Source organism: Pagrus pagrus (genome assembly GCF_965226575.1).
Source record: "Pagrus pagrus genome assembly, chromosome: 7".
In the NCBI taxonomy this organism is placed as follows: domain Eukaryota; kingdom Metazoa; phylum Chordata; class Actinopteri; order Spariformes; family Sparidae; genus Pagrus; species Pagrus pagrus.
This window is the reverse complement of record NC_140191.1, coordinates 3093624-3110941: the sequence shown is the minus strand read 5'-3', so window position 1 is coordinate 3110941 and position 17318 is coordinate 3093624. Positions and strand designations below refer to the sequence as shown.

The window sequence follows — 17318 nt, the reverse complement described above, 5'->3', positions numbered from 1 at the left end:
TTGGCACCAGCTAAAGGTTTACAAAGAAATTTTGCAGCACCTCCAGCTGCACATAATCTTTTTGTAAAAACACAACCTTTTGTTTTTACAGGTTTATGAATGCATCAAATAACTGATGTGCTAGTATTTTGTTACCCTTTTTACACTTGCATTTAGTTTGGACCCCCATTCCCAGTCTTAAATCTATGTTTAGCTTCCGGCTGTAGCTTCACATTTAATTAGGCAGATGTGAGTGGTATCTATCTTTGCTCAAAAAAGCATATTTTCTAAACTGTTAAACTATTAATTTAAAAGGACTTTCTGTAACAGCAGCTTAATGCTTCAATGAGAGGGTCTCTAGAAAATAGGAACCTACCACAAGGCTTTTCTTCTTGCCCAGGACAGTGCAACTTGCCTGCAGGCATGCTCGTACAGGATACACTACCGCATCAGCATGTGCACAGGACAGAGATATTTACCAGACACACAAGTATTGATTTTGGCGTTCCTTCTGTCGTAACATGTAAAAGTTAAATTGACCAACAAGCCAATTTCCCAAAGAGTCGATGGAACCCTTTCAGACCGTTTTCATGGCAGGTTTAACAGACTGAAGCTGCTGGTGTAAAGTCAGATCTTCACCTTCATCGCATCTACGGCACAGAACACAGATCTGATATTTACTGAAAGGCCGACATCAGACTGATCGATAAACTGATATATCGACCCAGACTTGGCATGTTTCACTGCGACTGAGCCTCAGCAAGGAGTACATCTGTCTCTTTATTATAGATTCGTACACACAGTCAGTCAGAAACAAACAAGCACACGGTCTCACAAGACAAGGTCAGAGATGGTAAACTGTAGTATTTAAAGACATTTTTGTCTTTTGTCAAAAAGGTACATAAAAAGTAGTTTAAAAAACAAAGCAGAAAAATGTTGAAATCAATGTGAAAATAAACTTTAAAAAATATTGTTTACATAAAAAAGATCGGGAGATCTTATAATTTTTTTACAACAGTTTCAATGCAGTTCCCTCTGCAGCTACATGATGGGGTAAATGGCTCCCAGAGCGATGCCACACTGGTCGTTATTGTTGCGTGACATCCGGATGTAGCCCTCGTCTCCGAATGAAGTTCCCCAGCTGCACGAGAAGAGCGGAAAAACAGAAGAATATAATTAAAGGGATACACCAAGGTTTTTTTAAAAATGTGATTCATTAGTAAACATCCATGTAAAGTGTATAAATAAATGAATGAATGCAAATTTTTTTCGGACAAAACAAAACAAAAAGTTAAATTAGTTCCACAAATAAGCAAACAAAATTTAAAGCATGTTACAAAGTATATTCCATTACAAGCATGTTTAACAAGCATTGATGTGCACGTAAAGGGGTAGGAAGAAGTAAACACTTATTTAATCCTACCCCTTCTCCACAACTCAGTAATTAATCATAATCAATTTACTTCCACTCCTGAACCTGTGTACCTTCATACACTCAATTCCATATACTATGTGTACAATTAATAAATCACATACTTACTATAAATATGTACCCATGTATGCATATATACATGTACTTAACACATGTACATATACATACCTACATGTGCACACATCTACGTACATACACACACACACAGCTTTTATATATATATATATATATATATATATACACATACATAGACCAAATTTCTATACCTTATTATAAAAGTTGTTGCAAATTTATATTTCATAACATATTAATATTTCATAGACACAAACACATGCATACATCTATGAAAACACCTAGCGATTCCCTCATCGCTGTGCCTTTTGAAAATCCTCTCTGTGTCCCTTTTTTTAACTGGATCATGCTTTTCAACAGTTTCACACCACCCATTGAAATGCACTTACTTTTTAATAGTCGGACGAACAGCTAGCATCTTGAAATTCAACTTTTCCCTCAAATTATGACCCCCCTCTCTATCAAAAATAAGTTTCTGAATATTACCTGGTAGTAGTTTGTTTCTTGCTTTATACATTATTTGTGCAGTTTGATATTCAACCAGGTCAATGAACTTTAATGCACAGGAATTTAAAAACAATAAGTTATATGATGAGAATATGGACAGAAGTCGCTCAATCACTAGCGCCCCATACTAAGAGTTTAGCATACACTGTTTTCAGTGTTAAACAACACAGAATAGCACAAAAGTAACAGGAAGTAGCAGTGGCCTTTCCCCACTTCTAGATGAAGAAGTTGAATGTGAATTTCTCGCCTGGTGCTTACGTCATAAAGGTTGAAGGTTAAGAAATGCACTGAGCCATGAGAGAAAGTGGATTCAACAAGCTAAAACAGGCCTGATGTGTTCAGCAATAGAAGATGGGAAGTTGTGTTTCTCATGCAATAACTGATGAGAAATGAAACTTCTTCTCTATGACACACAAATGATTTCATGACACCGCATGAAAACCTCAAGAGGCAGATGTTTGCGATATTTTCAGTCCATCACGGCACTTCATCTCTGCTCGTTGACACAGTGTACCACCCTGCAGAGCTCCGACTTCCCTGTTTCACTTCCCCCGTGTCCTCGACTGCAGCCAGTAAATACCACACAGGGAGGAACATAAAAAGGAGCTACACAGTATGTGAGCATGTACCAGGTTTTGGGGGCAACAGAAACATCTCACCTGTTCTTTACCAGCCAGTAGTCTTCTCCGTTCAGCGTGCCGTAGCCCACAACTAACACAGCATGGTTCACTTTCTCGGCGCAGGTCGCGTCATTGTACACTCCTGAAAAAGGCAGAAGTCAAAATAATAATAATGATAAATTCATGGCATTATACTCATGTTTCATCAGTTTACACACACTTTACACTTTTTTCTTACTCTTGAGCTGCTGTAACAAGTGAACTTCCCCAGTGAAGGATCAATAACAATGAATTCATTAATTCTTATTTCATCTGAATAAAAAAATTAAACTTAATCAAATATCATGCAAGTACAGATGAAGCCTGTGGGGCTGATGACGTGCGACGTACCACTCCTGTAGAAAGCAAATCTGGGTCGTGTGGCGTCAATCCCCACTGAAATGGGTCCGATGGTGGCGACCGCCTGCTTCAGAGCCCCCTCGTCGCCCTCAGGCAGCCAGCTGTACTGGGAGCAGTTGGCAGCGCGGTAGCTGGGGTTGTAATGGCACTCTGACTCCTGCAGTAAGGAGACAAACTGAGGTTAAAGCTGATGATTTACACAGGACCTGTTTTTAAATATACCTGATGGTAATAAAAAAAAAAGCACCTCATTAGGAAAGTTAGCTCGAGGCACAACTTTACCAAACAACTTGGGTGATTATGTCCATGTATGAAAAATGTTAAGTTTTTATTAATTTTCTCGGCTGCAGTTTATTTTTTTTTTACATTTCCCAGCTCTTGGCAGAGGTGAGCGAGAAAGTGAATTGCAAGCAGAGACGCTCGTCAGTGAGCTTATTAACAGAAATATTTCACATCACACATAAGAGTTTTTATTTTATTTTTTCGGGTGAATTAGAGGCACAACACCTCCGCGAGGCTGCAGCAGTCTGTCGGATCCGCTCAGAACTGCCCTCCTCCTCCACACAAACACGAACAACGGGCGAACCAGATGAAGCCTGGAGGACAAACAACGTTGTCCGCTCCGATTAATTTATTGTTGCTCCAAAGAGACATTAACGGCAGACCACAGACAAGTGAGAAGAGTGTTGCTGTCTGCAGCCCGAAGGGTCGGACTTAACTTCTTGTACACCCACATCGTTGTCTCGTACAGGAATTTCTTAACTATAAACCTGAGTTTGCACTGAATTTCCCATATACACCATGTTTTAATCTCTTGTAACCGTAGCGCAGCGTTAGCTCATCTCACGCTGCAGTTTCTGGGGCTGCAACTGCTGATTACTTTCATTAAAGTTTATTTTCAATTAGTCGATTAATTGTTTGTACTTTTAATGTCAGAAAATAGAGACAAGTGTCCATCACAAGTTCCTCTTTCCCACAGTAATGTCTTCAAACGCCTTGTTTTGTTTTTTCGAGAAGCTACAATCTGAGTTGTTGCCATTTTTGCTTTAAAAAATGCTTGAATGGTTAATTTCTTATCAAATGTGTTTGATTGCTGCAGGTCGAGTGGTTTCTACATAAAAAGTTAAAATAAAATGCATATTACCTAAAACATAGCACAAAGTAAGCTTATGGGAGCCATTACAAACTCAAGCTCACTTTGTGAAGGACCACAACAGAAATTAACTTTTAGCTGTATTGTATGTTGAACTGTGCGGCTGTAGTCTTAGCATTGTTAAATAATTATAAATTGCACTGAGATAAACTTGGTTTTGTCATCAGTTACAATCATGTAACATACTTGAGTATGGATCCTTATGTAACACATCGGCTGATGTTTATTCTGATGCATTTCTGAAAAGCTAAAAATCAAAAACACTTAATCAGACATGGAACTGGGAAATGTAACTTTTAAATTTCAAAAACAATCTCAACACAAAGTCCTAAACTGTCCGAACTCCCTCTGCTGATGAAGACCGCTCAAAGCTCCAGAACAGCTGCTTAATTATCTTATTTATTACCAATAAATAAGATAAACACACACTTTGTGTGTGTAGCCACCATTGCAGCCGTGGTTCCCGTATTTAGATGAACAGTCCACCAGGTTCTGGGGGCTCAGGTCCACCAGCTTCCCCGTCTTCTTGAATAACTGGCCCTCCAGAGCCCCCACGGCACTGAAAGCCCAGCAGGAACCACAGGCACCCTGGATACAAAATGAGTCTCGACAACAATAAAGACTGCTGTGCCTCTGCTACATTACGACATTAAATTCAAATTTGTGACACTATTAAAGACAGTGTGCAGTGTTTCCGAATCATAGGCTTCACTTGGGCTGCACACCCAGGGAGATAAAAATCCAAGGGGGTTTACTTGTTTACATAAATGCGTCTGCCACAGAAATCATGTGGCAAACTGAGGCCAGAGTGCTGCCAAGACTGCCATCATCTGTGAGTAACAGCAACTTCTAATGACGTACTGACAGAGACGATCTTTGGGAATCTGACCTTTTGTTTTTGTTTTTAATGACTTCCCACATTTGTCTGCCCGTCTATAACCTCGAAGCAATCGGATTTGTTTCCCACATGCTCTAAACATACTCAAGTTGAATGGATTTTCCCTTTCCATCCCTTTGATGCATCTCTGACCAGCAGCAGCAGCAGGATTAAACCAGTGACTCACATGTCCTGTGTAGGGGTATGAAGCGTCAGAGTCGATGCCCTGGTTGTCGATGACGTACTGGAAGGCTTTGTCCATGTAGCCACCATTGCAGCCGTGGTTCCCGTATTTAGTTGAACAGTCCACCAGGTTCTGGGGGCTCAGGTCCACCAGCTTCCCCGTCTTCTTGAATAACTGGCCCTCCAAAGCCCCTGCGGCACTGAAAGCCCAGCAGGAACCACAGGCACCCTGGATACAAATGAGTGGAGTTAAACAATGCAAAAAAACAGGTTTATTAGCTTCAAACATAAATGAAACACTTTTCACATTTCCATGTTTGGCAGCACAACATGAGTTTGTAAAGACGGAGCAGTCGGAGTTGAAGAGGTTAAAGAAGTCTTCTGACTCTTTGGGGATTTTTATTGTTCGTCAATTATATTTAACATGTTGCACAGAACAGAAGGAAGTCCAAAATCAATACTTGTGTGTCTCTGGTTGAATGATACTCATCAGCACAGCACAAGTTTGTAATAAATGGAAAATGTCTTTTCATTTCTCTGCATTGTAAAGTTTCACTACACTTCTCATTTATTTTTCACAGCAAGACCTTCAGATTTCTCATCGATCATCATGTCTTCAACTTCTTACCACTGACATTTGTCTGTAACTTCAGGAAATGAAGCTTTGTGAAGGAAGAATTAATGTGATATAATGTGAAATAATATTTATATAGGAGTAGCTGTACAGTTTAATATTATTTCTTCATGATGAAACTGTGAAAGTTGACAAAACATCAGACAAAGATTTACAGACAAACACGTAAAAAATCTAAAGTTTATTTCCCACCATCACAAGACTGACCACAAATGTCCCTCAGAGGGAGACTTTTTACTCTGATACTCTGAGTACATTTGAGTGTATGTACTCAGTACTTCTTTTTTTCTTTTTACACACGTATCTACACGTATCTTCGACTGGCGTGAAGTCTTTGTATCAGGAATCACAATTAACAAGGAAGGAAATATTAAAAAGCCTTTATTGTCGCAACGTGTTTCAACCAGCAGGTCTTCATCAAGGCTCCAAACTAATAAAACCATGTAGCCCCACCTGTATACACATTTCTAACTTTTGTTTCAATAAAAAAAAAGCTTAGGAAACCGTTTAGAAAAAGCTGAGATATTTCCTCTTCTGCTTTCTGGAGCAGTGTGTCGGGCAGTGATCTTGCTCAATGTGTGGACGGGACAAAAGACTCGGCGGTTGTGGCGACGACTTCCCGCCTGAACGAGAACCGATTGGACGAATGAGGAACAGGAGGAATGAGGTAAACGAGACTTGTGGGATGATGACACTGTCGAACGCATCACACATGAGACACCGCATGTTTCTGCTCTCACCAACACCACCGATTAATCCTGCTGACCTATGAGTCACTGATTGGAAACACTGCGTCTACATTTATTTATTTTTTTACCTGCATCTTGACTTTGGTGACATAGCCCTTCTCTCTCCAGTCGACGGTGTCTGGTGCGGCAGCGCCTGATGTCCCAGCGAAGGGAGATGGTGCCCTCTGGATGCCAGTGGGAGGAATCAACGTGGCGTAAGACTGCAGGATCTCCTCTGGTGTCTATGAGGAAGCAGATAACAGCTAATGAAATGAGCAGCACTCAGTGGACTACTTTTACTGAGCAGGGTTGTAAAAACAGCTTTCTAAAGGTCAGATGTCTTGTGAAAGGGTGAACGGTCTGTAATCGATCATTTATTGACTTAAGAATCATTTCCATCACTGATAATCTTATTTTCTTGATAAATAAATAAATAATTCTACACCAACACGTATAGTGACTGTAGTGTTTTATTAATTTTGTACTTTTATTCCTTTTTTTTGAGAGAATTTGTCGCATTATTCAGCTGAAGCAACACTGACCAATACTTTAGTTTCCAACCAGGTGCTCCCATGTATAAAAACAAAGTTGCATACAGGTGAACAGAACGCTGTGGGGAGGAAGCAAAGTCCTGATTCTGATAGATAAATGATGTGGTATTGGATCGATGCACACACTTGTGTACTCGCCGATAACAATTCAAACATTTTAGGCCATATCGGAGGCCTTTACAACACTGGTATCAGCAGCGGAAACACCACATATCAACTCTGTAACATAAAAGGTGTCACTCGTAGTAAAAAAAAACCCAGAGAGTTGTCACCAGATCCTCCCTACAGAAGTTTCAGTTTCTTTTTGCTTTTACTGCTCTCATTATGGTCATTTCAAACTACAGCAAGCATCTGTTTTAAGTGGACAAAGCTTGAATAAACCTGGACGGCTGTTGGACAAAGTTAAGTGAATACTAGCTGAACAAAATCAACACTCTTCACATATATTTTTATTGAATCTACTTGTATCTGTAACAAGCAACATCTAAGGAGAGCGATCCCTCCTCTGTGGCTCTTCCTGGAATTTCCTCCAATTGTTTCCCCCCGACCTTCGGACTCTTTGGCCCTGATCTGGCACATGAAGTGTCAGTTTTATTCAAACCAAAGCTAAAAAGGAGATTAAATATTTGACTTGCATTCGTCTGGCGGACACAAACATGACTACAAATGAATGCTAATGTTGCTAATAGGCAACTTTTTGTGATAATAGTGTCAGTGTGTGTTTAAAGTTTCCCCCAAGTGAGCAAAAATCAATTAATGACGCTTAACGTATAACTTCTCTAAATAATAAATAAATGATGATGAGGTCATGTTTGATAATCCCTTCTGGAAAAATAAAAACCTTGCATTGTAACAGGAACAACAGGAATAATATCAAACTTTTATGAGCACATTGTCCCTGATAACATTCCTGTAAGCACGCAGAGTGAAGCCAAGAGCAGATAAACAGGCTGAAACTCAGTTTACTTCCTCTTTAGTTTCCCAAGAATCTGAGTCAACGTTTCTTGTGGCAAAGATAATGATTGATAAACTGGAATCAAATGTAGTCTGTATATTTCCAAAGAATCTCTGATGCAGACTGAGACAAGGTTAAAGGACAGGCAGAGAGTTTGCTCAGGGGTTTTCGGAGACTTGAACTGAGCTAAGAGAGACTGTCAGATTTAAATGTATTTGCAGCAGCAGGTGTTTTTGTGTTGAACATGCGGTTGCCAGTGGGTCTTAAAAGGTTATCAGTCAAGCTAACGCTACAACTGACAACATCAATAACTAGTGTTGATAGCAGTTAAAATATAAAGCTTTATACTTTTCCACTGACCTCCAGTCAGGTGGTAAAGATTAGAAATAATTCTACCGTCAAGTAGTTGATAAAACGCTTTTCTAACTGTGACTGGATCATGTGCCCGACTATCTTAACTGAAAAGACTGGTGGCTGTGAATCGCTGTTAAAACCCCTCTGGGTTGATTGTGTCGATCCAGGTCACCTGTTGCAGTGTGTGTGTGCAGACTGACTCTTAATTAATGATTGAGAGCAGCTTGGGGCGTTCGTCTCTCAGCCAATCAGGGCGTGATGACGCCACACCTGGGTCACTCTGATTCCTTCCTCGACACACTGCAGGCGTCGACCTATCAAATTCTCAGCCAGAAACTCGGCTCTGTTTGGGCCCTGTGGAGGTTTCTTTGCCGTCTTTTGTTCTTTTATGATTGAGGGACTCAAAAGTCACCGTTCAGCTGTAGGTTACCTGCATCAGGAACGTGCACGGTGCTGTTTGTGAGAGAACTGCTTGCCAATAGCGCCTGCAGGTTTCTTTTATCTTCACTAACCTCTGACACCCAAGTAAAGGGTAATAAAAGTTAGGAATACATGTCAGTGTCATTATCATTAAGGTATTTGGGAGAGTTGAGATTCCCCATAGATATACATATATTTTTATTGAGTTTGGGACAGGATCTCAGGCGTGTTCCCACCAGAACCGCCACGACAATAACAAAGCTGAAGACGCCAATCTTTGAAATCGGGTCAAACAAGTATAGTTTCATTTCGAAATAAAAGAAAATGCCTAAAAACTCGATCCGACATTTATCTAATGCAGATTAAACTACTGTAATGCTCTCTTCAAAACAATCCACTGATGAACTACAATTAATTCACAACTCACCCCAGTTTTAATGAACCTGCAGTGGCTCCAGGAATCTTTTTCCCCAGTCCTTTACTTGTTTATAAGGCTCTGAATGGCTTGGAACCGGCCAACATTACCAACTTTTGGTCCTTTTTATAATCTTTTGGAGGCACTTTTAATCGTCTACTGTCGTTTTTTAAATACAACTATCACTTAAACAAGAAAATCAGAAGCTCAGCCTTTTTTAACCTCACACCAAAACTTCGGCGCTCCTAGCTAAAGGCTATAAAAGATGCTATTTTTAAACGGCCATTGGAAACTTATTTATTCAACATTGCATTTAACTTACTGGCATTCTGCTGTTCTTGTTATTATTTAAACAGACTTGATGTGCTAGTGAGGATTGTGTTGTCAGCCTTGGTCCACATCTTTTACATTAATCTTTAACCTTTTTTAATGGTTCACATCCAGAACAAATTTGCATCACAGAGCCTCTGAGGCCTCTTGCAACCTCGTCAGTATTGTAGCATATATAAAAATAAACCGGACTATATTTCATTATAATGATTAGCTGTTGAGCTTCAAAGTTCAAACTAGTCATGATGCATCTACTCCGTATCCTTCTGACCTTCTGCTATCATTAAATTCACGGTGATTAGCGAATAAAAGTTATAATCATAAATCAATTAAAACCTCCAGTTTAAACCAGTAAACGAGTGTCTCACCAGGTCTCCCATGTGGTTCATGCTCAGCTCATACGTGTGAAGTCCCATCGAAGCCTCCAGGTTGTGTTTGGTAATGAGCATCAGATTCTGCTCCCACAATTCCCTGCGGCTCACTTCCTCCACCTCAAGACGTACAGAGAGAGAGAGAGCGCGTGAGGTCAAATACTGTATAAGTTTATGATAAATCGTACGTATGGATTTTTTAGGGCCAATAAACAGAAAACTTACATATTTACATCCACTTGTTTTTTATCACATACCTCGTCTCGGTACGACTTCTCGTGATTCTTCTTCCACAGCTCCCAGTGGAAGTCCAGCCGGGTGTCAAACATGGCCGCCGCCGTGAGACACAGGGAGAAGAGCAGGACGCTCCCCAACATCAGGCCTGTAAACACACACACACACACACACACACACACACACACACACACACACACACACACACACACACGCATGAGACGTCAGGATGTCGCCTGCTAGCTGACACACCAAGACGACAAACCTAGATGACATCAAGAGTCAGAAACATACGAATAGTTTCCACTTCATAAAAACCACACAGAGAAAAGACATCTCAGAGAAGAAATGACTGAGCAAAGAAGAACACGTCTTGTTTGTTAATTCAAGACCTCGACCTTAAGACATGTAGATATTTTGTGTAATTCCAAGGTATTGCAGATTTAACTTTAATGGCTAACTGGCACAAAGGAAGCAACAGTTAAAGATTTTGATGGTACGTTTGTAGTCATAAAGGAGAAATCCCAGTTTCAGTATTAATGCATTCATTTATTTCACACCACTATGGATCACTGGAGCATTTTTAATTTGAGATTTTATTGTATTTTGTCCTCCAACATTTCTTAGTTGGCTGTTTTTTTTCTTCTTTTTTAATAGTTGCTGTCCTTGGAAACAGAAATAAGATAGTATAACCAAATAATAAACAAAAAGTCAGGTCTTTTAACTGCAGGTTAGTTTTTAACTTTTTAACTTTACTTTACTACGGACGGGGATCTTTCGATGTTGCAGTAAAGTCAAGGTGTTTGTTGGACCTTAAGCAGCAACTTTTTTCTGCCAAGTTTTGTAGGATCTGCCTCAAAGAAAACAAGCTCTGAAATAACACAACACTAACAACACTAATGCATGCCATGCTTGACGATGCAAACAGTTGTTGTGTAAGCAGGAAGTGGTTTTCAGGAGTTGGCTGCAGGTTTGTGTGGCTCTGTCCATCAACCAGGTAAGAAAATGAGCAGAAACACATCGGCATTGATTTATGGTTGAACTTCAGTTTTTACAGTTTCATAAAGTTTATGCTTTGTCTTTGTGTGTGTGTGGCCGAACCAGAAAATGCAATGGAAAAGTTAAGCAAGTATTCATTAAATTACAGATGAAGATGCAAAAATATCACCTATAGGCTGAATTCATACGTGCCTTTTGTTGCATTTTACATTTTAATTTCACTTCTGAGGTCAAACTAAGTCTTTTCAGTGCCTCCTGTGAAAACCTCAGACCTTTTGTTTTTTAATTAATAACTACAAGTTAATAAAAAAATAAAGAATATGACATAGTGGAAAAATGTTGGCTTCACACTGCAAGCAATGCAAAGGGCACGAAACTCAACAATGGCGGTGTTGACTGTTCCTAAAAGCTAAAAGTACACATCCATACTTATAATGAAACTGATCCTCTTCTGACCTGAAGGTACTTTCGGGTAACAACATGAGTCACACTGAAAGAAGCTGAATGTTTATTTTCTAATATTCAATGTAATGTTCATATTTTATAGATTAAAGGAGACACATTATGCTCGGTTTCATTTCAGCTCCTGTCTCTTCAAGGCTCCTCCCTCCTGAATACCAAGTCTTCTCTGATTGGTCAGCTAACACATGCCTGAAACCAGTACCGCTAACAACAACAATAACAACAGCAACAACAGAGCAGCTGTGCTACTCAATTCCTACCAGTCAAACTAGCTGTTAGGCTTAAATAATGCAAATGTGTGACATGGTGATGTAGTGTGATGTCACAAAGTCACACAATTAAAGGCGGGGCTACTGGTGAGGCGTTTTGGGGGCAGTGTTTTCTGTGGGAGAGGGGAGCTTCTTTTGGCGTGGACTTTGACCTTTATAACTTTCCTTTGACACGCACAATAACGTATATAACAGACTGAAGGAAAAGACAAAAACAAAAAAGCATAATGTCTCCTTTTGATATGTATGCTTTTTCAAACCACTTGGTAATTAAGCCATGAGCTAATTGGCTAACGCCAGCTAGCTACAGCCAAGGATAATTAGCAAAGAGCAGCTAGTTAGCATTAAGTTACCTCTGAACTCTGGCAATATTTCACAGATTACACCTTTTTTTAAAATGTAGGCTGTTGAAAATGAAAGTATTGAAATGGAGTTATTAAACAAATTGTTTTGAGGCTCACCACTGGCCCACAGGCTGGACTTTGAGAGCCCCCACTGATTTAAATCACTTCTCATACATCTTAACTCATAGACTTGTCTTATGTGAGTGACTGGGGGTGTTCAAGATCTGCTTTTCCCAGTCAGCAGCAGCAGGAAGTATCACTTCCACAAATTTAAAGCTATTGAACTGTACATAAATCCCAGAGTGAGGCAACTGTCACAAGACCAGAAGTGAAACTAATGAACAAGCAAGAAATTTAGTCCAACTAAGCATCAACATGAGTTACTGTTCAATCAAATGATTATAAAGGACGAGTTACAGCAGCTTTAGACACACAGAGAGAGAGCATTTAAATACAGGAAGTGTACAGAGCAGGTGATGTTTGAGGTCTGTTCGGTCTCAGTGTTCAGTATGTAGATCTGCTAGTTTCACCTGATCAACAAGAAATGACACGGGAATAAATAATAATCACTCGTGACAAAAGTCTGTCTGTCTGCCTGTCTGTCTCTACATGTACATAACAAGAATCTGTACCGTCTATATTTGTTTATACACAGTGGTGGAATGTAACTAAGTACATTTACTCAAGTAAGGTTCTTAATTACAATTTTAAGGTTATTCTTTTTGAGTATTTCCATTTCCTGTCACTTTATACTGACATTACTACATTTAGGAGGTAAATACCGTATTTTATTTACTCCACTACATGTATTTGGTAACTTTAGTTACTAGTTACTTTGCAGATTACATGCTGCATCAGAGCCAAAGTAGCTTGTACTTTTTGATACTTGGGTACATTTAATATCAGATACTTCCAGGCTTTTACTCAAGTACTATTACTGTGTGAGATTTTCACTTTTATCAAAGTAATATTTTTACACGATATGTTTACTTTTACTCGAGTATGACTTCGGGTACTTTTTTACACATGAGCTTTGGACTTTTCAGTGACTAACAGGAGATACGTTGAGTATCCAGCCGAAGAAAATGACCTTGATTCGTTACTTTTATTGATCTTAATAATCATTTTATATAAATAATGAGAACAGGAAATATCTCAGGCCCACAGTTTGTTAAAGGGTAAAACTGTGGCAGACATGAAGCCGACAGCACATCTTTTAAAACATCTTTGGAGAATGAGCAGATGAATTGTTAGAATAGATAATGTGTCATTAATAAGCGCCACAGTTATAAGTACATGATGTTTGTGTTTTAAAGATCTCCACCTGTGGCCGAACACAAAAGATCTCATGTTACATGAAAACACCAAAAACGAAACTAAAAGCAAACACGCGTTAAAGCTTTAATAAACGGACTCTGCTTTTTATAAACGTCTCGACTCTTCTTATTAGAAACATTTTGACCAAAGTTTAACATGATGGTGTTGAACTTGCCTTGTCGTGTCGGTGTCATCGCTGCTGCTGTGCTGAACCCACCCTGACTCTGTGTTCCTGCTCGATATTTAAGAAGGAAACGTCACATGATCCCTTCTTCCTCTTTTGAAACTGAAATCTGCATCATGTCCCTCATGTTTCAGTCACCTGAAGCTTCGGTCCATATAAGGCTGATACATGAATAATAAGGAGGCAGAGGTTATTTATGTGTCTGCTGTCAGAGCCTCAGAACCGAACCAGAGAACCATAACTAGTCTTCTGAGGATCAGGAGGAAGGTGTCTCGTCTTATTTTGACTCTGAATAAAGGAAAACATTAAAATTCATATCTTAAAAAAACAAAGTATCAGTCGAAAGTGTCACTAGCAGCCCCCACAGGCTGTAATGTGAACTGCACTTCACAATATTACATTGTTCTGTGAAGCAAAAACAGCAGAAAATACTAGAGACTGTAACTAAATACATTTACTCAAGTATTTCCATTTTCTTACTACTTTATACTTCAATTTGGAGGCAAATATTCAACCTTTTGTAATACGAAACTTTCGTTCATGCTATTTGATTGCTAATGAAGCAATTATAAACATTTATTAAGAAGTTGTGTATTGTAAAGTTGCAAATGATTTTTATGTAATAAATAGATAAAAAATCAACTCATGTAATTACAAGAATAATGCTGAACATCGGATCTGATAAACGACCAGGCATTATATACTTTACATGAAAATATATGTAGTATTTACTTTTACTTTTGTACATTTACTGGCAGAAAGTTACTTTTGATACTTAGAAAATAATAAAGATGATATAATGATAACAAAAGCAATAGAAAATAATAAAGGTAATGATAATAAACTTATTTTAAATGGCACTTTTCTTAGCGAGGACAAGTCAGATAACATGAGCGTGAAGGACATGAACAATAAAATGAATTAGATCAAATACGAAGATATAAAGAAGTTTATTAATGAGAACGAGAACATGTATCAGAAGTTTTTCTCAATGCAACTCCCGTGGGTGACTTTCACTTTTACCAAAGTTTTATTTTAACATGATATCTTCACTTTTACTCAAGAATGACATGTATGTATGTTGTATTATTTGAGATGCTTTAATATTTGATAAATGTCGTGATAATAGTGAGAGTTTGAGATATTCTCTTTGTTGGGGGGAAAGAAGTGAAAAACATTCCTCCATTGTCGAGAATGAATATGTTCAATAAATTTGAGGGCAAGCTACTTTAATGAATTTAGATACAGTATTTCAGGTGAAGCGGTGAAATTTTTTGGTATGATGGTGCTGTAATAGTAAAGGTCAAGAAAGGTCACTTAAAGTGTCTGGGGATCACGAGCGAGTAGTTGCAGGGAATGTGGTTCTGGTCCAAAGTGGAGGTCAAGAGGTAGTTTGACCTGTCATGAGGCTGGATGGCAGGTCAGGAGGTCAGCGTGTTTTATGGCAGGCTGCCAGGTGTTGTGGAGGTCTGTGGACCGACGTGTTGGATGGAGTCAGAGTGATATAAAATGTCAGCATTGTAGTTAAGTACATAAATGTAAATGTAAACCTACTGTATTATGTTTATGGCCCTGAACATACAAATCATGTGCCAGATTATATTTATATTATTTGCTTTGTACCACATGCTAACACTGTGCAAAGTTTAATATGACAGCATGACATAATTCTACTTTAGCTGTTCTACCAAGATAAAGTTTATACATTTTACATTAAGATATTATTTTGAAACTTGCGAATTAAATACTGTATATTTCTTTTTTTTAGGACCTGAAAACCAAAACGTACATGGTTTTACAAGAATTTTAATTACATGGAAAGCTGAAACTCTTAACCAAAGCTCAGACTAATGACGATACTTTTAATGACCGGATTTTCATCGGTTCAGTTCTTCCCCGAACCGGGCAGGAGGATTCTGGATGGGGAAAAGTGAAAGGCAGCGCTCGCCCTTCCTCTCATTACCACCACTGAGGCGCCCTTGAGCCCTTTTAACCCCGACCACTCCAGTGGAGCTGCTCAGTGGCCGGCGGATCAGGATCAGACTGTGGTTGTACTGAGCAGCTTCCAGGTGTGAATGTGATCAACACATCCCTGAAAAAAAAGAGCTGCACCTCCCTGAATTAATTAAAAGCAACAAAATATAAGGGGCTCTTTAAGGTCGGCTGAACCCCCTCATTTCTGTTGAATCTCAGTGAGAAACTCTAACTAAGTAACATAAGTGAAACAATAACAGGTCTGTAATAAAGTGCTTAAAGGTTTTAAGTTTCTTTCAGCATTGTTCTCTGGTGAGCCAAAACTTCACAGACACGCTAGAAACACAATCCCATATTTCCTTACTTTCAGTAATTGTATTTACATTGTTACAGTAGATTTATGAAAATACATTGTTTAAAACTATGAAAAGCAAACGTTCAGCTTTCCTCAGGGAGTCAGATTTGGCACAGGGACGATTATTTGTATATCAATGCAATATAACTTCTATAGAAAGCAACTGATAAACCAAATCAACCCATGCACGTATTTGCAGCAGGCGTCAGATATTAATTGGAAATCCACAGGATATGAGGACTTCCACACTGTGCTATTTTAAGCTGACAAGAATTAATTTTCTTAACAACAAACCATTCAAGTGTACAGTATCAGTCATCAGACTCGCCACAGAAAAAATCCAAAGAAAGAAAATGAATTGCTACTAAATGCTCTGTGTTTCCTGAACTTTGTGCTCTGAGGAATAAAACTGACGCATTCAGCTTAAAAATTAGAACTTTAATCAGTTTCATAGAAAACATCAGTTTTACAATTTGATCATCAGAAAAAGTGCTGAATTGAACAACAACAACAAAAGTCGACACAATTGAGAGAAACAACGATTACGATTTTTTAAAAAGGACTTTGCATCGACAGGAGAGGAGGAGCTCCCAATGCCCAGCAATGTTTCCTGTCGCACTGAATTAAAACTCTGTTAGTTTTCACACAAAATGAAATCTATAGGGACCAAAACTGTCATCAACTACCTGCAAAATACTGTGAAATGTAAACTGGAGTCCTTGTATGTGTACACACACTTGGGACGATAGAGCAGAATCTGATTTTGAAATGCTGGCTGTGCCTGGTGGGTTTGTATATTTAACTCTGGCACCAAACCAACCTGTTGCTCTGGCTTAGCGTTACGTGCTCTGCGGCCCAGAGGTCCTAAATCTGTGTTTCTTTTCTGGACGCGACCACAGTGGAGGCCTGCTGGTTTGGAGATCAAACTGAGAAGACTTGAAGGGTTTAAAGTGCATCAAATAACTCAAGATAACCAAACCTCCTTATCATAGTCCACATACATTTAGCCCTTTTTGTTGCAAAACACCAGTCTGAATTTATTGTTCTTATGCTGTAAATCAAAAATATGTGTGCTGTGTAAACAAAGTAAAATCACTGATATCTGTAGCGGTTGCTGACTTGCTGGAATGAACATTTCTGTGTATAGTAGTTTAAGCAAAGCCCCTTCGCCATTCCTCATCTTCCTCTGAGCTCCACACT

General features: G+C 39.0%; 1 protein-coding gene across 1 annotated transcript; it reads right to left on the bottom strand.

The window, feature by feature from the left end:
* Positions 1 to 740: 740 nt before the first annotated feature.
* On the bottom strand, positions 741 to 13865 carry LOC311260359 (cathepsin S-like). Its single transcript, XM_084358085.1, has 8 exons — positions 13781 to 13865; positions 10238 to 10362; positions 9978 to 10100; positions 6674 to 6826; positions 5227 to 5451; positions 3001 to 3166; positions 2650 to 2752; positions 741 to 1120 (listed from the first exon to the last, which is right to left on the bottom strand). The coding sequence occupies exons 1-8, from the start codon at positions 13797 to 13799 to the stop codon at positions 1021 to 1023; spliced, it is 1014 nt and encodes a 337-aa protein (XP_084214211.1). The 5' UTR covers positions 13800 to 13865; the 3' UTR covers positions 741 to 1020.
* Between the last annotated feature and the right edge of the window lie 3453 nt (positions 13866 to 17318).

Bases quoted from the DNA above. Each gene is read 5' to 3' on its own strand.
- LOC311260359 (XM_084358085.1), bottom strand. The intron at 10,101-10,237 runs GTATGTGATAAA...GTACGTCTTGAG, and splicing joins AGAAGTCGTACCGAGACGAG to GTGGAGGAAGTGAGCCGCAG. The intron at 1,121-2,649 runs GTGAGATGTTTC...CTTCTCGTGCAG, and splicing joins TACTGGCTGGTAAAGAACAG to CTGGGGAACTTCATTCGGAG.